Source organism: Trachypithecus francoisi, unplaced genomic scaffold, assembly GCF_009764315.1.
Source record: "Trachypithecus francoisi isolate TF-2019V2 unplaced genomic scaffold, Tfra_2.0 Contig01585, whole genome shotgun sequence".
Lineage (NCBI taxonomy): Eukaryota > Metazoa > Chordata > Mammalia > Primates > Cercopithecidae > Trachypithecus > Trachypithecus francoisi.
In genome coordinates this window covers 8,088,990-8,111,659 of record NW_022681444.1, presented here as the reverse complement: position 1 = coordinate 8,111,659, position 22,670 = coordinate 8,088,990, and the positions used below count along the sequence as shown (strand labels likewise).

The window sequence follows — 22,670 nt, the reverse complement described above, 5'->3', positions numbered from 1 at the left end:
GGAAGGGGGAAGCAGGTGTGGAGGGCAGCTGTCTCCTCTCATCAAGAGATGAGCACCTACGACTCAGCAGACGCATCAGCCAGATAAGTGCTCCGTTTCCAGAAGCGCTGCTTTGAGGCTGAGCCTGGGAATGTCCTTGGGGAAGAAAGAATAAGGAAGACAAAGGGGAGGGAGGGGAAGGGGAGGAGGAGGAGGAAAAGGGAAGAGGGAGACAGGAGGGGAAGAGGAAGAGGATGTAGGGAAGGGGAGGAGGGGGAGGGGGGGAGGGGAGGGGGAAGCAGACAGACAGAAAGTCTTGCTGTGTGTTTTCCAAGGGGCTTTTTAAGTCTCTGTGTTCTGGTTGAGTCACCGAGGGACGGAGGTGATGTGGTGTGTCTGTGAGAGGCTGAGCTTGGTTCTGTGTGTGGACACTACCAGTGTGGGGCAGGGAGGGAACCAGAGGACCCAGAGCCTGCGAGCAAAGCTTCAAGTACAATCAAAAGTGAGGCTATGGCCAGGAGCAGTGGCTCATGCCTGTAATCCCAGCACCTTGGGAGGCCGAGGCGTGTGGATCACCTGAAGCCAGGAGTTCGAGACCAGCCTGACCAACATGGTGAAACCCCGTCTCTACTAAAAATACAAAAATTAGCCAGGCGTGGTGGCAGTTGCCTGTAGTTCCAGCTACACTGGAGCCTGAGGCAGAAGAATCACTGGAACCAGGGAAGTGAAGTTGCAGTGAGCCGAGATCGCACCATTGTACTCCAGCCTGAGCAACAAGAGCGAAACTCCCTCTCTCAAAAAAAAAAAAAAAAAAGTAAGGCTATTCACAGTCACCAAAAGGTGGAAACAGCCCCAGTGCACATCAACTGATGAGTAGACACACAAAAGGTGAGCCACCCACACGATGGGATGCTATTCAGCCATTAAAAGCAAGCAAGCACTAATCTGGTTAAGAAGACATTAAGTTAGGTGATAGAAGCCAGACACGAAAGGCCCCATGTAATTTGTTTACACGAAATGTCCAAAATAGGCCGAAAGCAGGTCAGTGGCTGTCAGGGGCTGCAGTGGGGCTGGAGCAGAAATGGTGAGGGGCTGGTGGCTGCCAATGAGTATGAAGTTTTTTGGGGAGGGTGATGAACATGTTCTAAAATTGGTTGTGGTAACGGCTGCACAGTCTGAATATACTAAAAACACTGAACTGACTGAATTGTGTCCTTTAAATAAGCGAAGGATACAGTATGTGAATTACATCTCAATAAAGCTTTTATATTTAAAAAGCAGGTGACAATTGAGATAACAGGTGTGGTCGGATGAGGATAAATTTGTAAAAGCTGGAGAGGATGTCTCAGTTTGTGAACAGCAACAGCAGGGAAATCATACGAAAGGGAGCAAGTTTTCAGCACATCTGACTTCCTAAGCACGGCACATCCGTCATTACCCCACAAGGGTGCTATTTAAATAACGTCCACTTTGCAGATGGAGGAACAGGCCAAGAGGAGCCACTGTCCACCCAAGGTCGCACGACTAAGAAGGGAGCAGGCGGTTCCGTACAGGGTCTGAGGAACTCCAGGGCCTGAGCACTTAACCCCACCCCCGCCTCCCAGCACATTTTCCTCCTCATTTAGATAAACTCTCGGAATCTCCCAAATTTGGAGATAAAACAATGTACGCCAGCACAAAGTGAAGAGGGCAAGGGAGAGGGAACACAAGACAACTCTAGGATTGCAAAAGCGGCTTTCGCAAATTTACAGCTCCCGGCTGACCTATTAATGCACCACCGGCGAGGAGGGGAGAACAAATGGGAATGCGGTTCCCGTTTCAGTAACAAGCCATAAATCAACACGCATCCTCCAGCTGAGGGCCACCGCCCAGCCGCAGAGCTAGGACCAGGCTTTCTAGGGGAGCTGTGGGCCCCCGCGGCCCCTGCCACACCCCCACCTCACAACACAGAGCTGCAGCGACGCCAAGAGGGCACGGGGGACGGCACCGATGATGCCCAGGGCCAGCTCCCTGGGCCTCCGCCACCTTTAGGGGTGCCCGGCTGCAAGGATTGGCAGGACTCACCAAACAGATGTTCTGAGATGCACTGACACATGGTGGGGCGGGGGTCACATTACAGAGCAGGCTGCTCGGAGACCTTCTGGGTCTGGAACATCTCAAAGACCCTGCCAGGGCTGATGTCACCAAACTGAGCCACAGAACCCCCCAGCCAGGCAGCCAGGGGCAAAGGCCCTAGCATCCCCCACATCCCTTCCTAGGGGGGTACGGCGTGGCTTTGAAGGACACCCAAGCCAGCCTCCTCCCTATCCGCCCACTCCCAGGATCCCAGACCGGGAGCAGCTGAGTCAGACAGCCCAGCCGCCAGACACCTGGTCTGCAGAGCCAGCGTGGGGGTGGTGTGTGTCATGGCGGGGATGTGGTCCCAGCCCTGGCTTTGCTCTTTTCTAGCCAGGTGATGGCCAGCAGCTCACTCCCTGGCTGAGTACCCTGTCAGAGATCAAAGGTGGCTGTGCAGATTAAACAGGATCCTGCAGGCAATGCCCCGTGCATGTTATTTCAGATGGGGAGTCTCACCCTGGGCTTCCAGGCACCCTCCAGAGGCCCCTTGCAGGCTTCTGGGGGCCCGTGGACAATAGCCCTGTGTGTGGAAGCCCAGGAGCACCCTATGGGAGAGACTGCAGGGTCCAAGACACTCGCTGGGTCACTGGTCACCTGAGGCAGCCTTCCCTCCAGCCCTAAGCTCTGTCGCCTGAGGCCATGGGACTGGGGTTACCTGTTGGTGATGGGCGGTACAGGGTGGGAGTCCTTCGTCCAGGTGACCAGTGGGGGTGGGGAGCCCTCGGCCTCACAATCCAGGGTCACCTCTTCGCCAGCCTTCGCTGTGACTCTCAGGGGCACATCTGCATTATGTGACCCATTCATGTGGATCCTGGGTTTGGCTGTGGGGAGAGTAAGCAGAGGTTGTCAGCAGGGCAGAGGGAACTAGGGGCCATGAGTGCCCTGGGCCGTGGGGCAGCTCCCCCAGGAGGCAGAGCCGGTACTGCGCCCTCGACCTTCAGGAGGTCAGAAGGTGGGTGTGGCTGTCAGAAGGGGGACAGTGCAGGTTGAGGGTGGGACTCAGGTCCCAGGGTTTTCGCTCAGTCCTCCCCCACCCATCTCCCCACCAGCACCTTGCTCTGAGGACCCTGACTAGGTCCCTCCTGCCCCAGGGTCTGTGCCTCCTCTGGCTTCTCTTCATCCTGCCGTCCCTTCCCCAGGGACATTCTGAAAGGCTCTTAAGTCCTCCTCTCTCTTTACCTTCTCCCCTTGCTTATTCACTTAGTCCCACGATATCAGTCACCAAAGAATGCACAGACCCTCCCTCTGGACCTCTCGAAGCCTGGTGAGGGATTGATGGCAATCTGTGCATGTCACCTCTCTCTCTCACCTTAAGCTGAAGACTCCTCCATGGCAGAGACTGCGTGGTACCCTTCCTTCCTCCTCCCTCCCTGTACCCGCCCTTCTACCTTGGAGCTCATACAAGGAGGGCACTCACTACCTGTCTGAGCAGCAACAATGAAAGAAGTTAGCCAGTTGGGGACATCAGAACCCATCTAGCCCTCCCGTGTTCCCTGTACATTTGTAGTTCAGAGAGGAAATGCTCCCCCATTAGGACTTTTTTTTTGCAATATAAAAATGTTGACCGTAAGGGTCTATGAGAGAAAAAGCCTGGCTTATACATTTGCTCACTCCTCTCAGACATATTTACTGAGTGCCAGCCCCGTGGGGAATGCTGGGGATGGCAGCGAAGGAGACAGGTCCCGCTCCGTCTTCAAAGCCTTTAGGGTCCGTTGGCAATACTGGTACCAAAAAGCTCACTATGCAATTAATTATTGAATCACAGCTGTGATGGGTGCCAAGAAGGGGATATTGCACAGTTTACAGCAAGGTGACCTGACCAGCCTGGCAGATCAGGGAGAGCTGAGATCTGACGGATGGGAGCAGTCAGCTGGGCCCAGAGGTGGGGGAATGGCACTCCAAACAGAAGGAATTGCATGTGCACAGGCCCTGAGGCAGGTTGGACCGTTCCAGAAACGGAAAGGAGACCAGAGGGTCTGGGGCAGAGAGAGGCGGGTGAGAGGACTGCTGGGGACATGGGTCCTGTGGAGAGCCACATGTCTTTGCAGGGCTTGCTGATGCAACAGCTTCCCCGCCTCAGGCTCCACAGGGCTGAGGTGGGACTCTCTGTCTCCACATCCACTGAGTCCCCTCTCCCAGGACAGGGTTGGCATCACTCACTGTTGACAGAAAGCCGCATCTCCTGGCTGGAGAAGCCCACGGTGTTGGTGGCCGTGCAGACATAGGCCCCTGCATCCTGGGCGGATGGCTGGGCAATGAGCAGGGTGCCCTCTTTACTCACATTGTAGTGGGGACCTCTGGAGGTCAGGGCATTGGTTTCCTAGGGCAGAGACACAGGTGACATCAGCAAAGCCCATACCTCTGTCCCATGACACACTGGGCCTACCTCTCCGGTTACCCTCTTGGTAACAGGCACTGCTCACCTTGGTCCAGGTGATGGTGGGGGCGGGAACTCCTGAAGCAACACAGGGGAGAGAGGCCGGAACCCCTTCATTGGTGATGTGGTGGGTGGCAGTGGGATGGATTCTAGGTGGCACTGTTATAAATAAACCAGTGTCAAAGCCAAGGTTCGTTGCAGCATCATTCACAGTGGCCAAAAGGTAGAAACAGCCAAATGTCCATCAGCGATGCATGGACACAACATGTGGTGTGTGCACACGACGGAAGAGTATTCATCTTTAAAAAGGAACGAAATTAATTCCAACTATACGACATTCTGTAAAAGGCAAAGCAGTCGGACGCGGTAGCTCACGCCTGTAATCCCAGCACTTTGGGAGGCTGAGGCGGGAAGATCACTTGAGGTCAGGAGTTCGAGATCAGCCTGGCCAACATGATAAAACTCCGTCTCTACTAAAAATGCAAAAATTAGCTGGGCGTGGTGATGCATGCTTGTAATCCCAGCTACTTGGGAGGCTGAGGCAGGAGAACTGCTTGAACCGGAAGGCGGAGGTTGCAGTGAGCCGAGATTGCACAACTATACTTCAGCCTGGGAGACAGAGTGAGACTCTTGTCTCCAAAAAAAGAAAAAAAAAGGATAAAAAAAAAAGACAAAACTAGATCAGTGGTTGCCAGGGTTTCGGGAAGGAGGGAGGAAGAGGCAGAGCCCAGAGGAGTTTTAGGGCAGTGAAGCTACTCTGGGTGATACTGCAGTGATGGGTCCATGTCACTATGTATTTGTCCAAACCCACAAAATAAACAACACCAAGGGCCAGGTGCGGTGGCTCATGCCTGTAATCCCGGCACTTTGGGAGGCCAAGATAGGTGGATCACCTGAGGTCAGGAGTTCGAGACCACCCTGGCCAAGAGGGTGAAACCCCATCTCTACTAAAAATACAAAAATTAGTTGGGTGTGGTGGTGGGCGCCTGTAGTCCCAGCTACTTGGGAGGCTGAGGCAGAAGGATTAGTTGAACCTGGGAGGTGGAGGTTGCAGTGAGCTGGGATTGCACCACTGCACTCCAGCCTGGGCCATATAGTGAGACTCCATCTCAAAATAAATAAATAAATAATTTAAAAAAAAACACCAAGAGGGAACCCATCTCAAAAAATAAATAAATAAAAAATAAAATAAATAAACACCACCAAGAGGAACCCCAGTGTAAACTCTGGGATTTGGAGTGATTATGGCGTGTCTTCAGTGGTAACAATGGGCCGCTCTGGGGGATGCTGACAGTGAAGACGGCTGCGCATGGCGGGAACGGGAGGTACGTGGGAAATCTCTGTACCTTCTGCTCAATTTTTCTGTAAATTTAAACTCCTCTTAAAAATCCAGGCTATTTTTTTAAAAGGAATAAAATTCTGACACATGCTACACCACGGATGAACCTTAAAAACATGCTAAGTGAAATCACAGACACGGGAGGACACATACTGTAAGATTCCACTTATATGAAGTCCCTAGATAGGCAAGTTCATAGCGATAGAAGGTAGAAGGGTGGCTCCTAGGGGGCTGAGGGGAGCTGGGAATGGGGAGCTAACATTTAATGAGGACAGAGGTTCTGTTCAGGATGGTGAGAAAGTCCTGGAGATGGATAGCGGTGATAGTCCTGTAACAGTGTGAATGTACTAACACCACCGCACACCTAAACATTGTCAAAATGATATATGTTATGTATATTTGACAATTTTCAAAGCTTTCAGGCCAGGCACTGTGGCTCATGCCTATAATCCCAGCACTTTGGGAGGCCGAGGTGGGCAGATCACCTGAGGTCAGGAGTTTGAGACCATCCTGGCCAACGTGGTGAAACTCATCTCTACTAAAAATACAAAAACGAGCTGGGTGTGGTGGCACATGCCTGCGATCCCAGCTACTCGGGAGGCTGAGGCAGGAGAATCGCTTGAACCCGGGAGGCAGAGATGACAGTGAGCCGAGATCGTGCCACTGCACTCCAGCCTGGGCAACAGAGTGACTCCATCTCAGAAATAAATAAATAAATGAAAATTAAAAAATAAAAGCTTTCAACCGGAAAGTAAAACTGGCACAATACCTGAGCCACCACTGCCTGCCATCGTCAGCTTTTTTGCCTTCCCTGCACAGAAGGCAGCATGTGCTCGGGAATGAGCTGCGCTGATTCATTGCTCTGAGGCTCTGGATAAGCCACTTAATCTTTTGGTACCCACATGCCCTGATCAGCACAAAAGCTAATTTAACCCCAATTCCCTGGTCATCCCTTCTGGAATGGATAGATGAGCCGTGTTTGCAGAACACAGTGAGCTTAAAAACAGGTATCACATCCACCCTGGGCACCACTCAGATTGGCAGGCTTGAAAACGGGGTCTCTAAGGGGAGCGAGGGAGGGGCAACTAGGCATGGAGAAGCCAGGAGAGGAATCCGGAAGCCAGGGGCTCTGACGCTAGCACTTGGAGCTCCTTTAGGGAAGAAAACGGCCTTCTGGACTCCCAGGTGGCCAAAGCCAGCAGAGGCCCAGAAATATTTGCTGAATGGAAATGAACTAAGCCAAGAGAGACTGAGCCTGTTCGTGTCAACCCTGCAGAAGCCGCTGTGAGGGCACAGTGGGAAGTTAGGGGGTGAAACTGAGTGGAATCATATATAGAAACTAGCAGATGCCTGGCATGCGGTACACACTCAACCTTGGATGGCGATTTGGATCTGGAATTATGAGGGGATGACACCTAGAATTACACCTGAGTGCTCAACCCAGCCCTTCTGACTTTGCACTCCCCTATAAAATGGGGAACGAGCGTTCTTCCCACTAGTCCCTTGGGGGCTTTATGCAACCAACAAGAAAGAAGATGAAATTAACATACTTGGTAAATCACAAAACATAACCACATTTAGTTTGAAATGTCTCATCTTACATTAAAAAGCACAGTGGTTCCCAGTTGGGTGAACAAAAGAACCCAGTGCTGTGGGCAGGAGAGCAGCTGGGCAAAACACCAAAAATTCCAAAAACGTATCATCTCTGTGATGCAAAACTTAATCCACATTAATGGGTTTATCCTAAGGAAAGAATTGGTCACGTAGGTACGAGGTCACCTACAATGTGTAGGTATGAGGCTGTTCATTCCCGGGTTGTGGGGGATGTGGTGGTGTTGAGGGGGAGTACAGATAATCAGATAATTAGATAATCAGGGGGCATGGTCAACCCCTTATTAAACTGATGCCTCTGAATCTTTTTTTTTTTTTTGAGACGGAGTCTTGCTCTGTCGCCCAGGCTGGAGTGCAGTGGCCGGATCTCAGCTCACTGCAAGCTCCGCCTCCCGGGTTCACGCTATTCTCCTGCCTCAGCCTCCGGAGTAGCTGGGATTACAGGCGCACGCCACCTCGCCAGGCTAGTTTTTTTGTATTTTTTAGTAGAGACGGGGTTTCACCGTGTTAGCCAGGATGGTCTCAATCTCCTGACCTCGTGATCCGCCTGTCTCGGCCTCCCAAAGTGCTGGGATTACAGGCTTGAGCCACCGTGCCCGGCCTGAATCTTAATTGACAGAAAACAGAACAGCCATAACATCTTGTCATGGAAATACTTAGGGGCCAAGACAATGACAGCGTGTGATCCTATTTGGTTTTTAACTAGGTATGTAAACAGGCAGATAGATTAGATGGATAAATGATAGATAAAAAGATAGATAAATAGATGATAATTTTTATATAATTTATAAGAACATACAAAGAATCTGCATGAATCATGTATAAATAATATATATTCTATCTATACATAGTGTATATATACTACATATAGGTGTGTGTGATATATATAGTGTGTGTGTATAGAGTATGAAAAGATACATGCCCAAATGCAAAATCTGGTTATTCTTAGCTACTGGTATTATGAGAGTATTTTTTTAACTTGTCAAATCCCTAATTTTTCCACAGAGAATATATATCATTTGCGCGATTTTTTAAAGCAAATGCATTCAAGATCAAGTTACCTCTGCACGTTCCCCCACCCCATCATGTTCCCTGCCCCATGACCACCACCTTGGTGGCCCCAGGACTCACCCTGGACCACCAGCTCCACGTCCCGATGCTGAGAGCCGGCCGTGTTGGTGGCCACACACCGGTACCTCCCCGCGTGCTCCTGCAACGCTCGGTCAAGGTGGAGGCTGCCATCCGCTCGGATAGAATACCGGCTACCAGGTGGGAGCTGGTGGGGGCGAGGAAGCACCAGCTTAGCCTCAGGCCTCACTCAGAGGCAGCTGAGAGAGAACCCTTGGGAAACTATGCTGCCCATCAAGCCAGCAGGGAGCAGCCAGGACTGAGAGTCCGGGGGCTCAGAGAAGTCTGAGGAGCTCTGAGTCCCTGCCGAGTGGCCAGTCAAGCCCTCCAGAGACCCTGCAGGGCTGGGTGGGCCTGACCCCTGCATACCCTGACCCCACCTCTCCCTCTGTCCACTGGACCAGGGTGGGCCTGGCCCAAGCTGGGCCCACGAGAGTCTCTCCTGGGAATGCAGAGTTGGGAAGGCACCTCTTTGTAGCCTGCAGGGCACAGGGACCCAGTGTGTCTGAGACCAGGCAGAAGAATTGAGGAAAGGGAAGAGGTAATGAAAGAGTCAATAGAAGACAGCAAACAGAAGAACACCAAGAAAATCAAATGGACGTGAACTGATTGATAAGGCAACCACTGTGCATTCGGCACACACTGGTATTTGGAGCAGAAAGTAAACTGCACAGGTCACATCCCTGTTCTGGAATCATAAGAAGCGGGGAGACCACTGCATTGAGACTGGGCCTCCACCAAATCCCTGCTCCCTGGCCCACAGCACTCCTGAGGCACACGATTCCCCTGCAGAGTTCCCAGGGGTCCAGCAGCCATGACCCGTCTGACAGCCGGCAAGACTTTAAAGGGCAGCAAACACCATCAGTGCGTTATCAGAGAAGGTTCTGAAATGGGGCTAAAAAGAGGGCAGAAGGAAGAGGCCACTCCCAGGAGGGGAAACAGCTAAGCAGAGACCGAGGCATGGCTGTGACAGCCCCCTGCTTCCCCAGGTGCCATGGCCCACCGCACCCAGAGGAGACCAGCACTCACAGGCCGGCCACCCTTGAGCCAGTGCCTTTCCGGGAGGGGCCGCCCAGCCAGGACGATGCAGGGCAGGGACACAGGCTGCCCCTCCAGGACCCGGACGGTGGGGGCGCTGCTGGCGATCTGTGGCGGGGCTGTCGGGAGAGGAGCCGGTGTCAGCCACAATAGGTGCCCTGGGTGGTTGTCTGGGGGACAGAGGTACCTGCTCCCCTCTCCCTCCCCAGGAAACTGGGAGATGGCATCAGAATTGGGGATCCTAAAGGGTCACAGGACCCCCAGGACATTGCCCAGGATGCAGGGGCACAGGTGCTGCTCTTGGAGAATTTGGCTGTGGATTCATTTATTCCAACAGATGGGCCAGGAGAGTCTCCCTGGAGGTGCCCACAGCCTTACTGTGCCCCCAGGGAGCACCTGCCCCCCACCTCCCCGGGCCCTCAGATCCACCAGCAAACCGTGACCAGTGACGATGAGCTGGGCCTTGGCTTGGACCTTCCCAAAGACGTTTCGAGCTTCACAGACATACGACGCCTGGTCTTCTGGTGCTACATCTGAGGGGCACGAGAGAGGCAGGTGTGACTGCCAAGGCACACCACAGCTGCAACCCCCAAGGGCTCCAGTTCCCCAGGTGCAGAGACAGCCCCTGGGCATGGCCTGGCCTTACAGAGGTTCAGGAGGGAAGGCTGGGATGGCCGAGAGGGAAGGGGTAAGGGACACGGCTAGACCTTGGAAGGGTGAGAAACCTCAGTTTGCTCATCTGTGGAATGGGGGTAATTGGCCTGTATCTTGTGGTGTGATTGGGAGGGGTTGACACAGTGCCTGCCCTCGGGCCTGGCGTGTAGTAAACAGTGGGTGGTGGGGTAGGTGCAGTAGTAATTATGGTAACCATAGCAGTGTACACGTGTGTGACAGCATGTGGCAAGAACTGTGCTAAGCACTTAGTACAGATTATCCACACAACAGCCCCTTAAAGTGGGCTGTCAATCAGCCAGGTGGCTAGTAGGTTTCATGGTCACGATTATGACCAGGGTCAGCGTAGCGGAATGACTTGGCCAGAGCCACCCAGCCGAAGTGTGAAGGCATATCAGCCTCCGCTTTATGGTCAGTGCTGGGGGTCAGGGCCCTGCTCTCGGCCACCGGCCTTGGGGTTTGGGGTGTCAGAGGCCATCCTGTCTCCCTGCCCACCCCCCACCAGCCCCAATCTCTTACTTTCAAAGAACAGCACTCCCGAATCCGGCTGCCGAGACCTGCTGCCTCGCCCGGCCCCCAGCCTGAGTCCCAGAGGCTGGCCGTCTCCACGACGCCAGGTGACCATCGGGGGCGGGCGGCCTGTGGCCCGGCATGCCAAGAGGGCACTCCTCCCCAGTTCCACAGTGACATCCCGGGGCAGCTCCGTCAGCTGGGGCGCATCTGCAGGGAGGTGACCAGTCAACCATGCCCGGAGGCTGGACCTGCTCAGTGGCAGGTCCCCAAGGAACTGCCTCCCTCTCCTCCCCCTGTACTATTGCCCTTGTGAACCTGGGGGCCGACTCCTGTCCAAGGCTCCAGGGTCAACCTGAGCAGAGTGGCCTCCAGCCCTGGAGAGTTCTTGGGATGAGGCAGAGGGAGTGACTCGTGGGGTCTACAGGGGCCTGGCTTTACCCCAGAGGCTAAGGAGAGCAGCAGGCCCACTCCTGACTGCGACACCTCCCGGGAAGCCCTTCCGAGGGGCTGCAAGGTGTGTTTCTGAGTCTGACTGTGACCTGCTGGCACAGGAGCTGAGGGTGAGCCTTCACTTCTACCCCTGCCTACCCTCCCCTACCCCTCGCCTCCTCCTGGGCCAGAGGGGCTTCCTCTTGGAGGTGTCCTGAGCTCCCCTCTGATGCTTAACCCCCTGGCCTAAGCCAGGCCCACTTCTGTGGAGGGGAGCATGGCCTGGGGGGCCTGGCGGGACTCAGCTGCCATTTCCATAGCCCGTTCTGTGGCCGCCACCCCAAACAGCCAGCGTCGTGGGGGATTACGGGTCTTCTTCGCCCTCTCCTCTAGAGCTTGCCCTGTTGGCTGAACTTTTTTGTAAAGAGCATATAGAATTAAACTTGCTTGTTATAAATAACGTGACCTTATACATTAGGGTCTGAACTGAGCCACTCGAGAGTGAAAAGGGGTTGCATTAATAGTGACCCCAGGACAACTGGTTAAACAAGAACTGTCCTGGAAACCAGGAGGTATAAGACATTCTAATAATACACAAAGGGCAGAAATTCTCCTTATTCTTGCTCCACACACCCCAAATCCCACGCCCTTCCCTAAGGTAACCACTGTCAATAGCTTGCAGTGTTTCTTCCACATCTTTTTTTTTTTTTTTTTCCCTAAGCATCATTTGACTTTTATAATCAGGAGAAGAAAAAAAAAAGAAGTTATTTCCCAAAACAGAAACTCAAGATCCTGTCTCTCCTTCAGCAGGCCAGGAGCAGGTCCAAGCCAAGTGGGTCCAGGTCCTTCCCTCAGCAGCCTCTGGCCACTGTCCTCAGGTCCTTGTCCCAGGCCCCTGCAGCAGGGAGGTCCCTGGCCTTTTTTTTTTTTTTTTTTTAACCCTTTGAGTCTGGCACCACGGAAAAGCCTCTACCTCCTTGTTCTTTCCATTTGTCTCCAGAAATATCCTTCATCCATCCAAATCATGACAGCAAATTTCCCTCCTGGCCTCAGGGATTAGAGGAGTTCCAGGGAGATATAAACACAACTTGGAAAGTTACTGTGAGAGGAAGACAGTCTTGGACCCGACCTCAGACACCACCCTTTCTCACTGGGGTCTGGCAGCCGCCGAAGCTCAGAATCCCAGAATCCCAGAAAGCCTTTGCTTGGGCCCGCCCTAGACAAGGTCACTGTTCCGGCAGAGCTCTGGCCACCAGGGGTACAGCTTTGCCACACCTCACCTACCCCGAGCAGAACACCACAACAGCCTACCTTCCCCAGCTGCACCCAGCCCGACCGCAGAACCCAGCTCCAGCCTCCTGCTCCAAGCATGCCTCTGATCCCTCTCCTCCCAGATCACTTTCAATTCCCTGCCCTCCTTAGCCCCGAACAGCCCTGCTTTGTCTCCTGACTCTGGTTTGTTTGTTTTTGTTTGTTTTGAGACAGAGTCTCGCTCTGTCACCCAGGCTGGAGTGCAGTAGCGCAATCTCGGCTCCCTGCGACCTCTGCCTCCTGGGTGCAACATGGGGAAACCCCGTCTCTACTAAAAAAAAAATACATATGTAACAAACCTGCACGTTATGCACATGTACCCTAGAACTTAAAGTATAATAATAATAAAATAAAATAAAAATACATTAATTAGCCAGGCACGGTGTTGGGCACCTGTAATCCCAGCTACCCAGGAGGTTGAAGCAGAAGAATCGCTTGAACCCAGCAGGCAGAGGTTGGAGGGAGCCAAGATAGTGCCACTGCACTCCAGCCTGAGTGACGGAGCAAGACTCTGTCTCCAAAAAAAAGACAAAGAGAGAGAGAGAGATGGTGGGGTCTCGCTCTATCATCCAGACTGGAGCACAGTGGCGCAATCATAGCTCACTGCAGCCTTGAGGCTCAAGTGTAAAGGATACCATTTGGCATCCCCAAGTAACAGGCATGAAGACCAGCACCAGGATGGATGGATGGATGGATGGAAGGAAGGAAGGAAGGAGGAAGGAAGGAAGGAGCTTATCTAGGGCAGAAGGAAGAAAGGGAGGGAGGGAGGGAGGGAAGGAGGGAGGGAGGGAGGGAGAGAGGGAGGAAGGGAGGAGCTCATCTAGGGCAGGTTCAAAGGGAAGGGGTAACTAACTTCCTGCTTGCAGGTGAGGCTGCTGACCAACTGCAGGAGGTGCTCTCAGAGCTGCTGAGGGTGAGAGCACAGACCAAGCTGGTCAGGCCACACTCCCCTCCTGGGGATTTTCCAGGGGAAAGGCCCTGGTGAAGTCAGATGACAGAGGTGGTAACTCCCCTGCCCCTGCTGCTCCCCCAGCGAAAGGGACACTGGCCTGAAGTCCCCCACTCTGCCTCTGCCTCACTGGGCATGCGGGAATGAGCCCCAGCCTCACTCTGGGCCTCAGTTTACCCATCTGGAAGGCGGTAACTCTATTTTCACTTTGATCCCAGTACCTTACAGCTGTAGGACTCCTTATCACTGCCTGGACAGCCCGCACCCCTAGCTGCTGCCCCCCACCCAGGGCTGTGGCTCAGAGCGCGGGGGCAGGCCTGGGGGAGTGCAGCCAGCTCCAGAAGGGGCCCCTGCGACTCAGTTTGCCAGGAGGAGGGAGGAGTCTCAGGCCTGAAGACTGTGCAGATGGGCAAAGTGGACCCTGGGGAGGGGTCTCCACAGCCCCCTTTCCTGAGGACTTGGGGAACGCTTTTCCCACAGAGAGAATCCTATGACTGGACCTAGGGTGGCAGCTCTGCTGGTCAGGGCCACGAGATGCCTTTACTCCTCTTCCTCCGTAAAGAAACATGGAAAATTATATTTCTTTATGCTATTTCTATATGCTATTCATATAATATAAGAAATGATATTTCTTTATATTATATGTCTTTGTGCACTGGCACAAAGACATGAACGATGCAGGCTGGATTTGTCTTTATTCACTATTGGTCATTTTTTCTTCTGATTTCAAAAAGAAATCAAAATTAGAAAAGCATCCTGGACCCCTACAAGTGCAGGGCCTTCTGCCAGTACCTGCTGTGCCTGATGGAGAAGTCACCTCACCATGGCCCCTTCATCACAGAGCCCGGCCCATTTCTTCCCAACTCCCCTCCCCCAAGGCTGGCCAGAGAGTCTTTAGTGTCTAAAACAGCACATCTCCTTGTTCCCCAGCTCAGCCCCCAGCAACCAGGAGCTTCTAGGATGGGACGAAGAAGCAGGGACTGAAATGAGAGGACAGAAAGAGGAGGCATATCCATTTAGTCCGGGTGCACTGGCTCACGCCTGTAATCCCAGCACTTTGGGAGCCCGAGGTGGGCGGGTCATCTGAGGTCAGGAGTTCAAGACCAGCCTGGCCAACATGGAGAAACCCCATCTCTACAAAAAATACAAAAATTAGCCAGGCATGGTGGTGCATGCCCGTAATCCCAGCTACTCGGGAGGCTGAGGCAAGAGGATCACTTGCACCCGGGGGGCGGAGGTTACAGTGAGCCAAGATCGCACCATTGCACTACGGTCTGGGTGACAGAATAAGATTCCATCTCAAAAAAAAAAAGAGGACACACATTCATTTAGAGAGGAATCAAGTAAAGCACACACCACAGCTCAGGGCACTGAACTCAGGAGGGGGTGCCACCCACAGTCAGGCAACCAGCCATGTGACGAGTCATCCCGCCTCACCAAGTGCTGGTCAGTTCACCCAGCCTGGACACAGGTTTTGGGGGGAGGGTGCTCACATGCATTGATTATTTATTCCATACAAGCCCTGAGAGAAGCACGTTCTCAGGAAGCCTTTCGAGGGCCCTGTGAGCACAGCTCTGCTACCACCCTCCCCATTTCACAGACGAGAGAAGTGAGGCTCCAAGAGGTAAATAAGGCAGGCAAATACCAGTGGACCTGGGCATGGCGCCTAGGACTCCTGACTGGCAGATGCCAGGCTTGGAAGATAATCCACCAGTGCCTTGCAGGCTGGTTGACAATTGCAGGTCCTCCTGGCACAGAAGAGTAGAGTGCCTCCCTTCCTATGCCCCAGACACTACCAGGAAGCCAGCTCCCAGCTCAACAGCAGGAAGCAGGCACAGTACACACCCGTTCCTGACCTCTGCCAGCTTGGCCAGGAAGGCTGGACCACAGCTGCCACCCAGATAGGCAGGAAATTTCATTTCCCACCACTGCTGCCAGACCAGCTCACCCCAGACCTACAGGTGCTGGGCCATTGTCCATCCTTTCCCTGACCTAGTTAGCCCAGAAACTCTGCCACAGGGACATGGCTCTGAGGTCAACAGCAGACAGGCAAAGGAACAGGTCTAGGCGGGCACTCAGCTTGGATCCCAAAGAAATACGACTCTGGGCCAGGCACAGTGGCTCATCTCTATAACCCCAGCACTTTGGGAGGTTGAGGCGGCTAGATCACCTGAGGTCAGGAGTTTGAGACCAGCCCGAACAACATGGTGAAACCCTGTCTCTACTAAAAATACAAAAATTAGCTGGGCATGGTGGTGCATGCCTCTAATCCTAGCTACTCAGGAGGCTAAGGTGGGAGAATCACTTGAACCTAGGAGGTAGAGGTTGCAGTGAGCCGAGATTGCGCCACTGCACTGCACTCCAGCCCAGGCAACAGAGCGAGACTCCGTCTCAAAAAAAAAAAAAAAGAAAGAAAGGAAAAGAAAAAGAAAGAAATATGGCTCTGCTTCAAATAAGTCAGATGCTGAGCAAAAGACGACAAAGCCCATCACAATACTAGGTGCGCCCTCCCGGGAGCACCCTATCTGCTCACCCAGAACCTCTAATACCAGTGTCAGCAGCTGGATCACAGCTCACGTGCCACAGGCCTTCCTTCTCTCTTGCTCACACAACATCTCATTTTGGCAATCAGGAGCCCAAGACTTGGAGAGGTGAAGCAGCACCCAGGCCCACTCTGCTGGTGAGCATCAGACGCAAGGCCAGGGGCTGAAGGCGCAAGACCCTTGGTTCAGATCCTACCTCTGCCACTCACCAGCTGTGTGATCTTGGTGAAGGCACGCAACTTTCCTGTGCCTTGTTTTCCCCATCTGTAAAGGGGATGATGATAGCTCTGTCTCCAAGGGTTGTTGTGAGGGTTACATAAGCCAGCAACAAAATGTGCTCTGGGCTAGCGCCAGCACCAGGCAAATGCCCCAGAAGTGCCAGCTTGTGTTTCTGTGGCTGTCCTTATCAGGCTCCTGTGCCCATGGCCCTGCCTAGCCTACCTGAGAACCCAGCCACAGTGGAAAAGTCTGAGTACACTGCCCTCCTCCTGGAAACCTCTCACCAACCCCCTCAGGGCACAGCTCAAACTTCTCTGCAGCTCCCCAGGTGGGGAGTGACTGGTATCAGGTGGCAGCCGTCCTGCCGCCCCCTCCCCACCCTCTCTCTGCCTCACTTCTCTTGCCATGGGGAGGGCTGCACATGCTGTTCCCTTTGCCTGGAACACTGTTCCCAGCTCATCATCTTTCTGGGTGCTTCTGGTTTCAGTTTAGACATCGCCTCCTCCAAGAAGTCTTCCTGGGATTAGCCTTCTCTGGGCACCCACAGCCCCTGAGGATGCAACTTCCAGCCACTTGGTGCCCTGTGCGTGCTCATTGCCTGTCCTCTGTTCTCTCTGCCTGAGCTCATGAGCAACACAAAGGCTGGTGCTATGTCTCACCTGCCCTGTGTCCCCAGCACAGGGCCTGGCACACAAGCACCTGGTGACTCTGTGTTGGAGGAATGAAAGACAGAACAAGCGAACGAAGGCTAAGAGCACCCCAAGACTGACAGGATCTCAACCCTGAGACAGCACAACTCCCTCCCCCAAGTCAGACCCTCCTACCTATGCCTACTCCAGCCAGAGCCTGGCCCGTCTTGGGAGCTCCTCAGCTGCCCCACCCAGCCCTGGCCCAGCCTGGCCCATTCAGCCCAGACCAGCACATTCTCGATTCTCTGCGCTTCCCTAGAACTCCAGCACCCGCCTCTCTCGCCACAGCTTCAGCAAACACTTAGAGCCTGATCTGTCCCAGCTCTGTGTGCCAAGGAGCTGTACCCACAGCTTCCAAGCAAGTCTCAGTGCCAGGAACTCTGACCTGGAACAGAGACATCCCGGAAGTCACAGCTGAGGCCATGCACTGGTCACCAAGGAATCTGGACTCCACATCTGGAAACAAGTGGATGATCACCCCTCTCCCCCGATTTACTAAGCTATCACTATGGGCCCAACCCTGTGCTAACAGAGCCTCACTGAATCCTCACAGCAACCCACAGAGGGGAGTAGTGCAGTCAGCCTCACTTTACAGATGGGAAACTGAGGGAAACTGAGGCTCCATGACATGACCAAGGCACATAGGTGGGGACAGAGACGAGACCCAAATTCAGGTCTCATCCCGAGCTGAACCAAACTGTCTGTGGTAGGCCTCCAAGCTGGTCCCAGTGATCCCTGCCTCCTGGTCTTCACACCCGTGGGTAGCCCCTCCCACACACACTGCACCAGGGTTGCTCTGTGGGACCAATAGAACAGGGCAGAAGCAATGGCTTGTTACTTCCAAGACTGTGGCTTCCCTCTGAGATTCTCTCTCTCTTTCTCTGGGAGCCTCCTGTCAATAGCCCCATAAGTGAGCCTGGAGTGGATCCCCTAGGCTCAGGCAAACCTTGAGATGACTGCGGCCCTAGCCAAGATATTGATTTCAATCTCAGGATGGACCTTGAGCCAGAATCACCCAGCCAAGCCACTTTCAGATTCTTGATCCTCAGACTGTGAAATAAATACTTATTGTTTAAGCCGCACAATTTGGGGGCTATGTGTTACCCAGCAAGAGCTGATGCATGCACCACCTCCCCTGGACTTCCTCTGTCCCCACATGCTCAGGATCCACATGATGCCATCCACACTGGCCACTGGTGTGGGAGAGCTTCCCCTCCCTACTCAGAAGCAGGCAGAAGGCTGGGAAAGGGGAATGGGCAGGGGAGGGGGAGTCAAGGTGTACACTCACGTCCAACCGCCAGCTGGATTTCTACAGAGGCATCACCCAACTCATTGACAGCCCGGCAGGTGTAGATGCCAGCATCTCTCTCCTGAGCCACCGGGATCCGCAGCTTCCCAGAGCTGGAGCCCTCAGGGGCCAGGATCATTTCAAGATCCCCTGGACCAAAGGGGATAAAGCATCAGGCCGCTGTCCCTGTTACCATGGAGACCAGGGTGGGCGGTTGCTCCAGCCTGACCCTGGGCTCCTGCAGCTGCACAAGGTTGGGGCCTGGGGGACAGTGGGTGGAGGCAGGTTTAAGCCCCAAGGTCTGGACCCTTGGGTCCAGTCGTGCAGGGGTCTTGGGCCTTCTCTCTGTTGAACAGGGTTGGGGCTAAGCCAGGCCCTGCATGACAGGCTCATCGCCCAAGAACTCCATGTCTGGACCTCCCCGCTGGTGTCCACTCCTCCACCCCAGGTCCAGGCTGAGATCTGGGTTAGTTCTGGGAGGGGCCTGGGGAACCCTGAGCCCTCCCTCATTTTTCTTTTTCTTTCTTTCTTTCTTTTTTTTTGAGACAGTCTTCTTCTGTTGCCTAGGCTGGAGTGCTGTGGCATGATCTCGGCTCACTGCAACTTCCACCTCCTGGATTCAAGCAATTATCCTACTTCAGTCTCCCAAGTAGCTGGGATTATAGGCACACACCACCACACTCACCTAATTTTTTATATTTTTGGTAGAGACAGGGTTTCACCATTTTGGCCAGGCTGGTCTCAAACTCCTGACCTCAGGTGATCCGCCCACCTCGTGCTCCCAAAGTGCTGGGATTAGAGGCATGAGCCACCGCGCCTGGCCCCTCCCTCATGTTTCTTGCCTGACTTCCATCCACCCCTGAGGCCTAATGGATACCCCGATCCTAACCGTCCTTTTAAATTTAATTTAATTTTTATTTTATTTATCGTAGAAAAATATGTATAACATAAAATTGACGATCTGAACCATTTTTAGGTGTGCATTTTTAGCTCAGCAGCATCCAGTACATTCACACGGTTGCGTGGCCATCACTGGCCTCCACAGAACTGTTTGCATCTCTCTAAACAGAAACTCCATACCTATTCGACACTAACTCCCCGTGTTCTCCTCTCCCCAGTCCCTGGTGAACACCACTCCATCTTTTCGTCTCTATGAATTTGACGTCTCTAGGTAACTCACATAAGTGGAATCAGACAGTATTTGTCTTTTTGTGTCTGGCTGACTTCACCTAGAATAGAGTCCACCTAGCAGGACATCCACGTAGCACGTGTCAGAATCTCCTTCCTTCTGAAGATGTAAGAATAGTTCATGGTAAGGTCACCTTTTAAAGAGGGGCTCTAGGGCTGGGTTGATAGGGCTCTTGGCCAGAATACGCAGTGAAGAAGGAATCCAGAAGCCTGTGCCGCCCACTTGCTTGTGACCCTGAAAAAAAAAGCTCGACGCTGAGCTAGTATCACCTGCCCTGCCTTTCTCAGAGTCAGGGTGAGGCTCTGATGAGGTCCCAAGCAGCTGCTGCAAGGAATGGAGCACGACCAGGTGGGAGGGGACAGTATTGCTGACCCCGGTGGACCTTTCAGAGGGAGCCCAGAGTACTGCTCCCAGAAAGACCCAGTGCAACCCCAGCACCTGTCCGTCAAACTCCAGCCCGGCAGCAGGCACCGTGAAAATGCTCTGCCCATGACCTCAGGGCCTCAGGACAACCCTGTCATTATTACTGTCATTTCCAGATAATCACATCATCGTCAGCACTATCACTAAGAATGCCAAGCACGGCACATGTGCCAGGCTTGTTCTAAAATCTTTGCACATATGGTCGGGCACAGTGGCTCACGCCTGTCATTCCAGCACTTTGGGAAACCGAGTGGATCACCTGAGGTCAGGAGTTCCAGACTAGCCTGTCAAACATGGTAAAACCCCATCTCTACTAAAAATACAAAAATTAGCCAGGCCTGGTGGCACACGCCTGTAACTCCAGCTACTCCAGAGGCTGAGGCACAAGAATCCTTGAACTCAGGAGGTGGAGGCTGCAGTGAGCCGAGACTGCACCACTGCACACCAGCCAGTGTGAGACTCTGTCTCAAAAAAATCAATCAATAAACAAAAAATAAAATAAAATAAAATAAAATAAACCTTTGCACATATGAACTCATTTAATCCTCACGCAATCTTTGATTTTCCAGATGAGGAAACTGAGGCTCAGAGATGCCAAGTCACTGGCCCAAGGTCACCCAGGGAAGCCAGAATTCAAATCTGGGTCTGGCTCAGTGCTGCTCTGAATACCTACGACAGCTGTGTCAACACAGGCTGGGGGTGAGGGTCGGGGAGCTGGAACCCACCAGCTCTGACACTGGCTGTGGGTCGGGGTGGGGGGACTGGAATCTGCCAGCTCTCCCCAGACTCCTCATTCAGAACACCCCCCATCTCCCTCCAACCCCCCGCTTTCTGGAAAGCTGTTCCTTCAGGACCCTTCCCCACCAACACACCTCTATACCAGATGACTCGGGGTGGGGGGACCCCGGACACCTCACACACCAGCACAGCCTCCTCCCCAACGGCCACCAGCACCACGGCATTTACAGCAGAGACCGATGGTGGGTCTGCGTGGGGAAAAGATGCAGAATTTGGGACCAACCCTCAAAGGTCATAAAGAAAATCTTCCACAGCTTCAGGGAGCACTCTCCCTCATCCCAACTCTGGCCACACCAGCCTCCTTGCCGCCCCTGGAGCACTGCAGGTTCAATGCCTCCTCCCCGTCCCTCCACCTGCGACCCTGTTCCCACAGTGACCCTAAGGCAAGGGTCACTGCCTCAGAGAGTTCATGACCGAGTCCTGGGCGTGGCAGCTGCTTCTCTCTCGCCCCCAGCACACATCCCTCCCTCGCACCAGCAGGCTGTCTGTTCTTCACAGCACCTTCAGCATCACGAAGCATCCCATTGGCCTGTGTGTGCCTCCTCCTTAGAATAGCAGCTCCACCCAGACAGGGACCATGGTTCACTGCTATGCCCCCAGTACGGTACGTAACAGATAAATGCTCCATAAATACTGATGGACGGCAGGGAGGGAGGGAGGGAGGGAAGGAGGCCCCTCTCCTGCAATGTGATGCTCGTGGCCCGGGTACCTGTGTAGTAGAGGGTGACCGTCTCCTGGTCAGTGCCAACCTCATTAGTCGCCTGGCAGCTGTAATTTCCAGCATCTTCTGGGGCTATCCCCTGAATAATCAAGGTTCCCTGTGCATCCACATGGATTCTGGAATCACACCATAGAAACACATCAGGTCACACAAGGGGTTGCTTCACAGTCATCATTAATAACAAATTAACTGCCACTCGCGACGACCATTTTGTACTGATGGCTTGCTCTAGGCCTGTGCTAAGCACTTTATGTACATTTTATTCACGAGGCTCAGAGAGGTAAGACCACTTGCCCAAGGTCACACAGCCTGAATGGTGGGGGCGGGATTCGGGCGTAGGTCCGCACAGCATGAATGGTGGGGGCGGGATTCAGATACAGTTCTGCAGAGCCTGAATGGTGGGGGCGGGACTCCGGCGCAGGTCCGCACAGCCTGAATGGTGGGGGCGGGATTCGGGGGCGGGACTCCGGCGCAGGTCCGCACAGCCTGAATGGTGGGGGCGGGATTCGGGGGCGGGATTTGGGCTCAGGTCCGCACAGCCTGAATGGTGGGGGCGGGACTCTGGCGCTGGTCCGCACGGCCTGAATGATGGGGGCAGGATTCGGGGGCAGGTCCGCACAGCCTGAGTCCCCGAGCACTGAGCCCACACGGTGGCATCATGTTTCCAAAGTCATCTCACTCCCGAGTCTCAAATGATCCCAGGAGCAAGGAAGGCAAATGCTACTCCTTCATTTACACGTAGGAAGGCCAAGGCCCAGAGAGGTCCCCTGGGAGTCCTGCCCCTCACCTGCTGTCCTCTTGTAGAGTTTGGCCCTCACGGCTCCAGGAGATGTGGGGTGTGGGGTACCCAGAGGCTGAGCAGCTGACCATCACCTCCACACCTTGGGAGAAGTACTGGGAGCTGGTGTGGATGCTGACCTGTGGGGCCTCTATGACCCAAAAAGTGGACGGGTGAGGATGAGCCCATCAGCGCAGCCGTGCCTTCCCAGGCACCCAGCCCTGGCCCTTCCCCTCCCACAGTCACAGATGGGCAAGACAGAGAAAGCAAAGACCCCAGAGGGCTTCAGTCCCCCGGGGGTGGCTTCTCTGGGAACTGGGTAGACCAGGTGGCCACCAAGCACATCCCCAGGCCACATGGAGACTGATTTTCCAACAATCCCAGCCTGGAGCCCTGTGCTCCTGGAACATCCACTCCAGGCTGAGCACTCTGGGGAGCCTTAGGGAGATGTCAGGCAGCTGCCCGGGCTGTGAATGGCTCCTGTCTCCAGTGACCTTGAGGTTGACCCCAAGGCCTGCCCTATTATTGGCGCCAAGCTTAGGTTCTTACCTGGCCTTT

At 53.8% G+C, this 22,670-nt stretch overlaps 1 protein-coding gene across 6 annotated transcripts in view; it reads right to left on the bottom strand.

The window, feature by feature from the left end:
- The window catches only part of HMCN2 (hemicentin 2), a 176,357-nt gene that overhangs the window by 112,384 nt on the left and 41,303 nt on the right, over positions 1 to 22,670 (bottom strand). For all 6 annotated transcript variants that reach the window (XR_004433195.1, XM_033193925.1, XM_033193964.1 and 3 more), the window contains exons 12-22: positions 22,122 to 22,263; positions 21,323 to 21,450; positions 20,688 to 20,801; positions 18,204 to 18,353; positions 10,782 to 10,982; positions 10,028 to 10,123; positions 9,582 to 9,709; positions 8,556 to 8,700; positions 4,521 to 4,633; positions 4,258 to 4,417; positions 2,753 to 2,918 (exon numbers count right to left, since the gene is read on the bottom strand). Coding sequence is in view for 5 of the 6 variants with exons in the window: in XM_033193925.1 (XP_033049816.1) it covers positions 2,753 to 2,918; positions 4,258 to 4,417; positions 4,521 to 4,633; positions 8,556 to 8,700; positions 9,582 to 9,709; positions 10,028 to 10,123; positions 10,782 to 10,982; positions 18,204 to 18,353; positions 20,688 to 20,801; positions 21,323 to 21,450; positions 22,122 to 22,263 (1,543 nt within the window). In the remaining variant the exon portion in view is untranslated. The remainder of the gene's footprint in view (positions 1 to 2,752; positions 2,919 to 4,257; positions 4,418 to 4,520; positions 4,634 to 8,555; positions 8,701 to 9,581; positions 9,710 to 10,027; positions 10,124 to 10,781; positions 10,983 to 18,203; positions 18,354 to 20,687; positions 20,802 to 21,322; positions 21,451 to 22,121; positions 22,264 to 22,670) is intronic.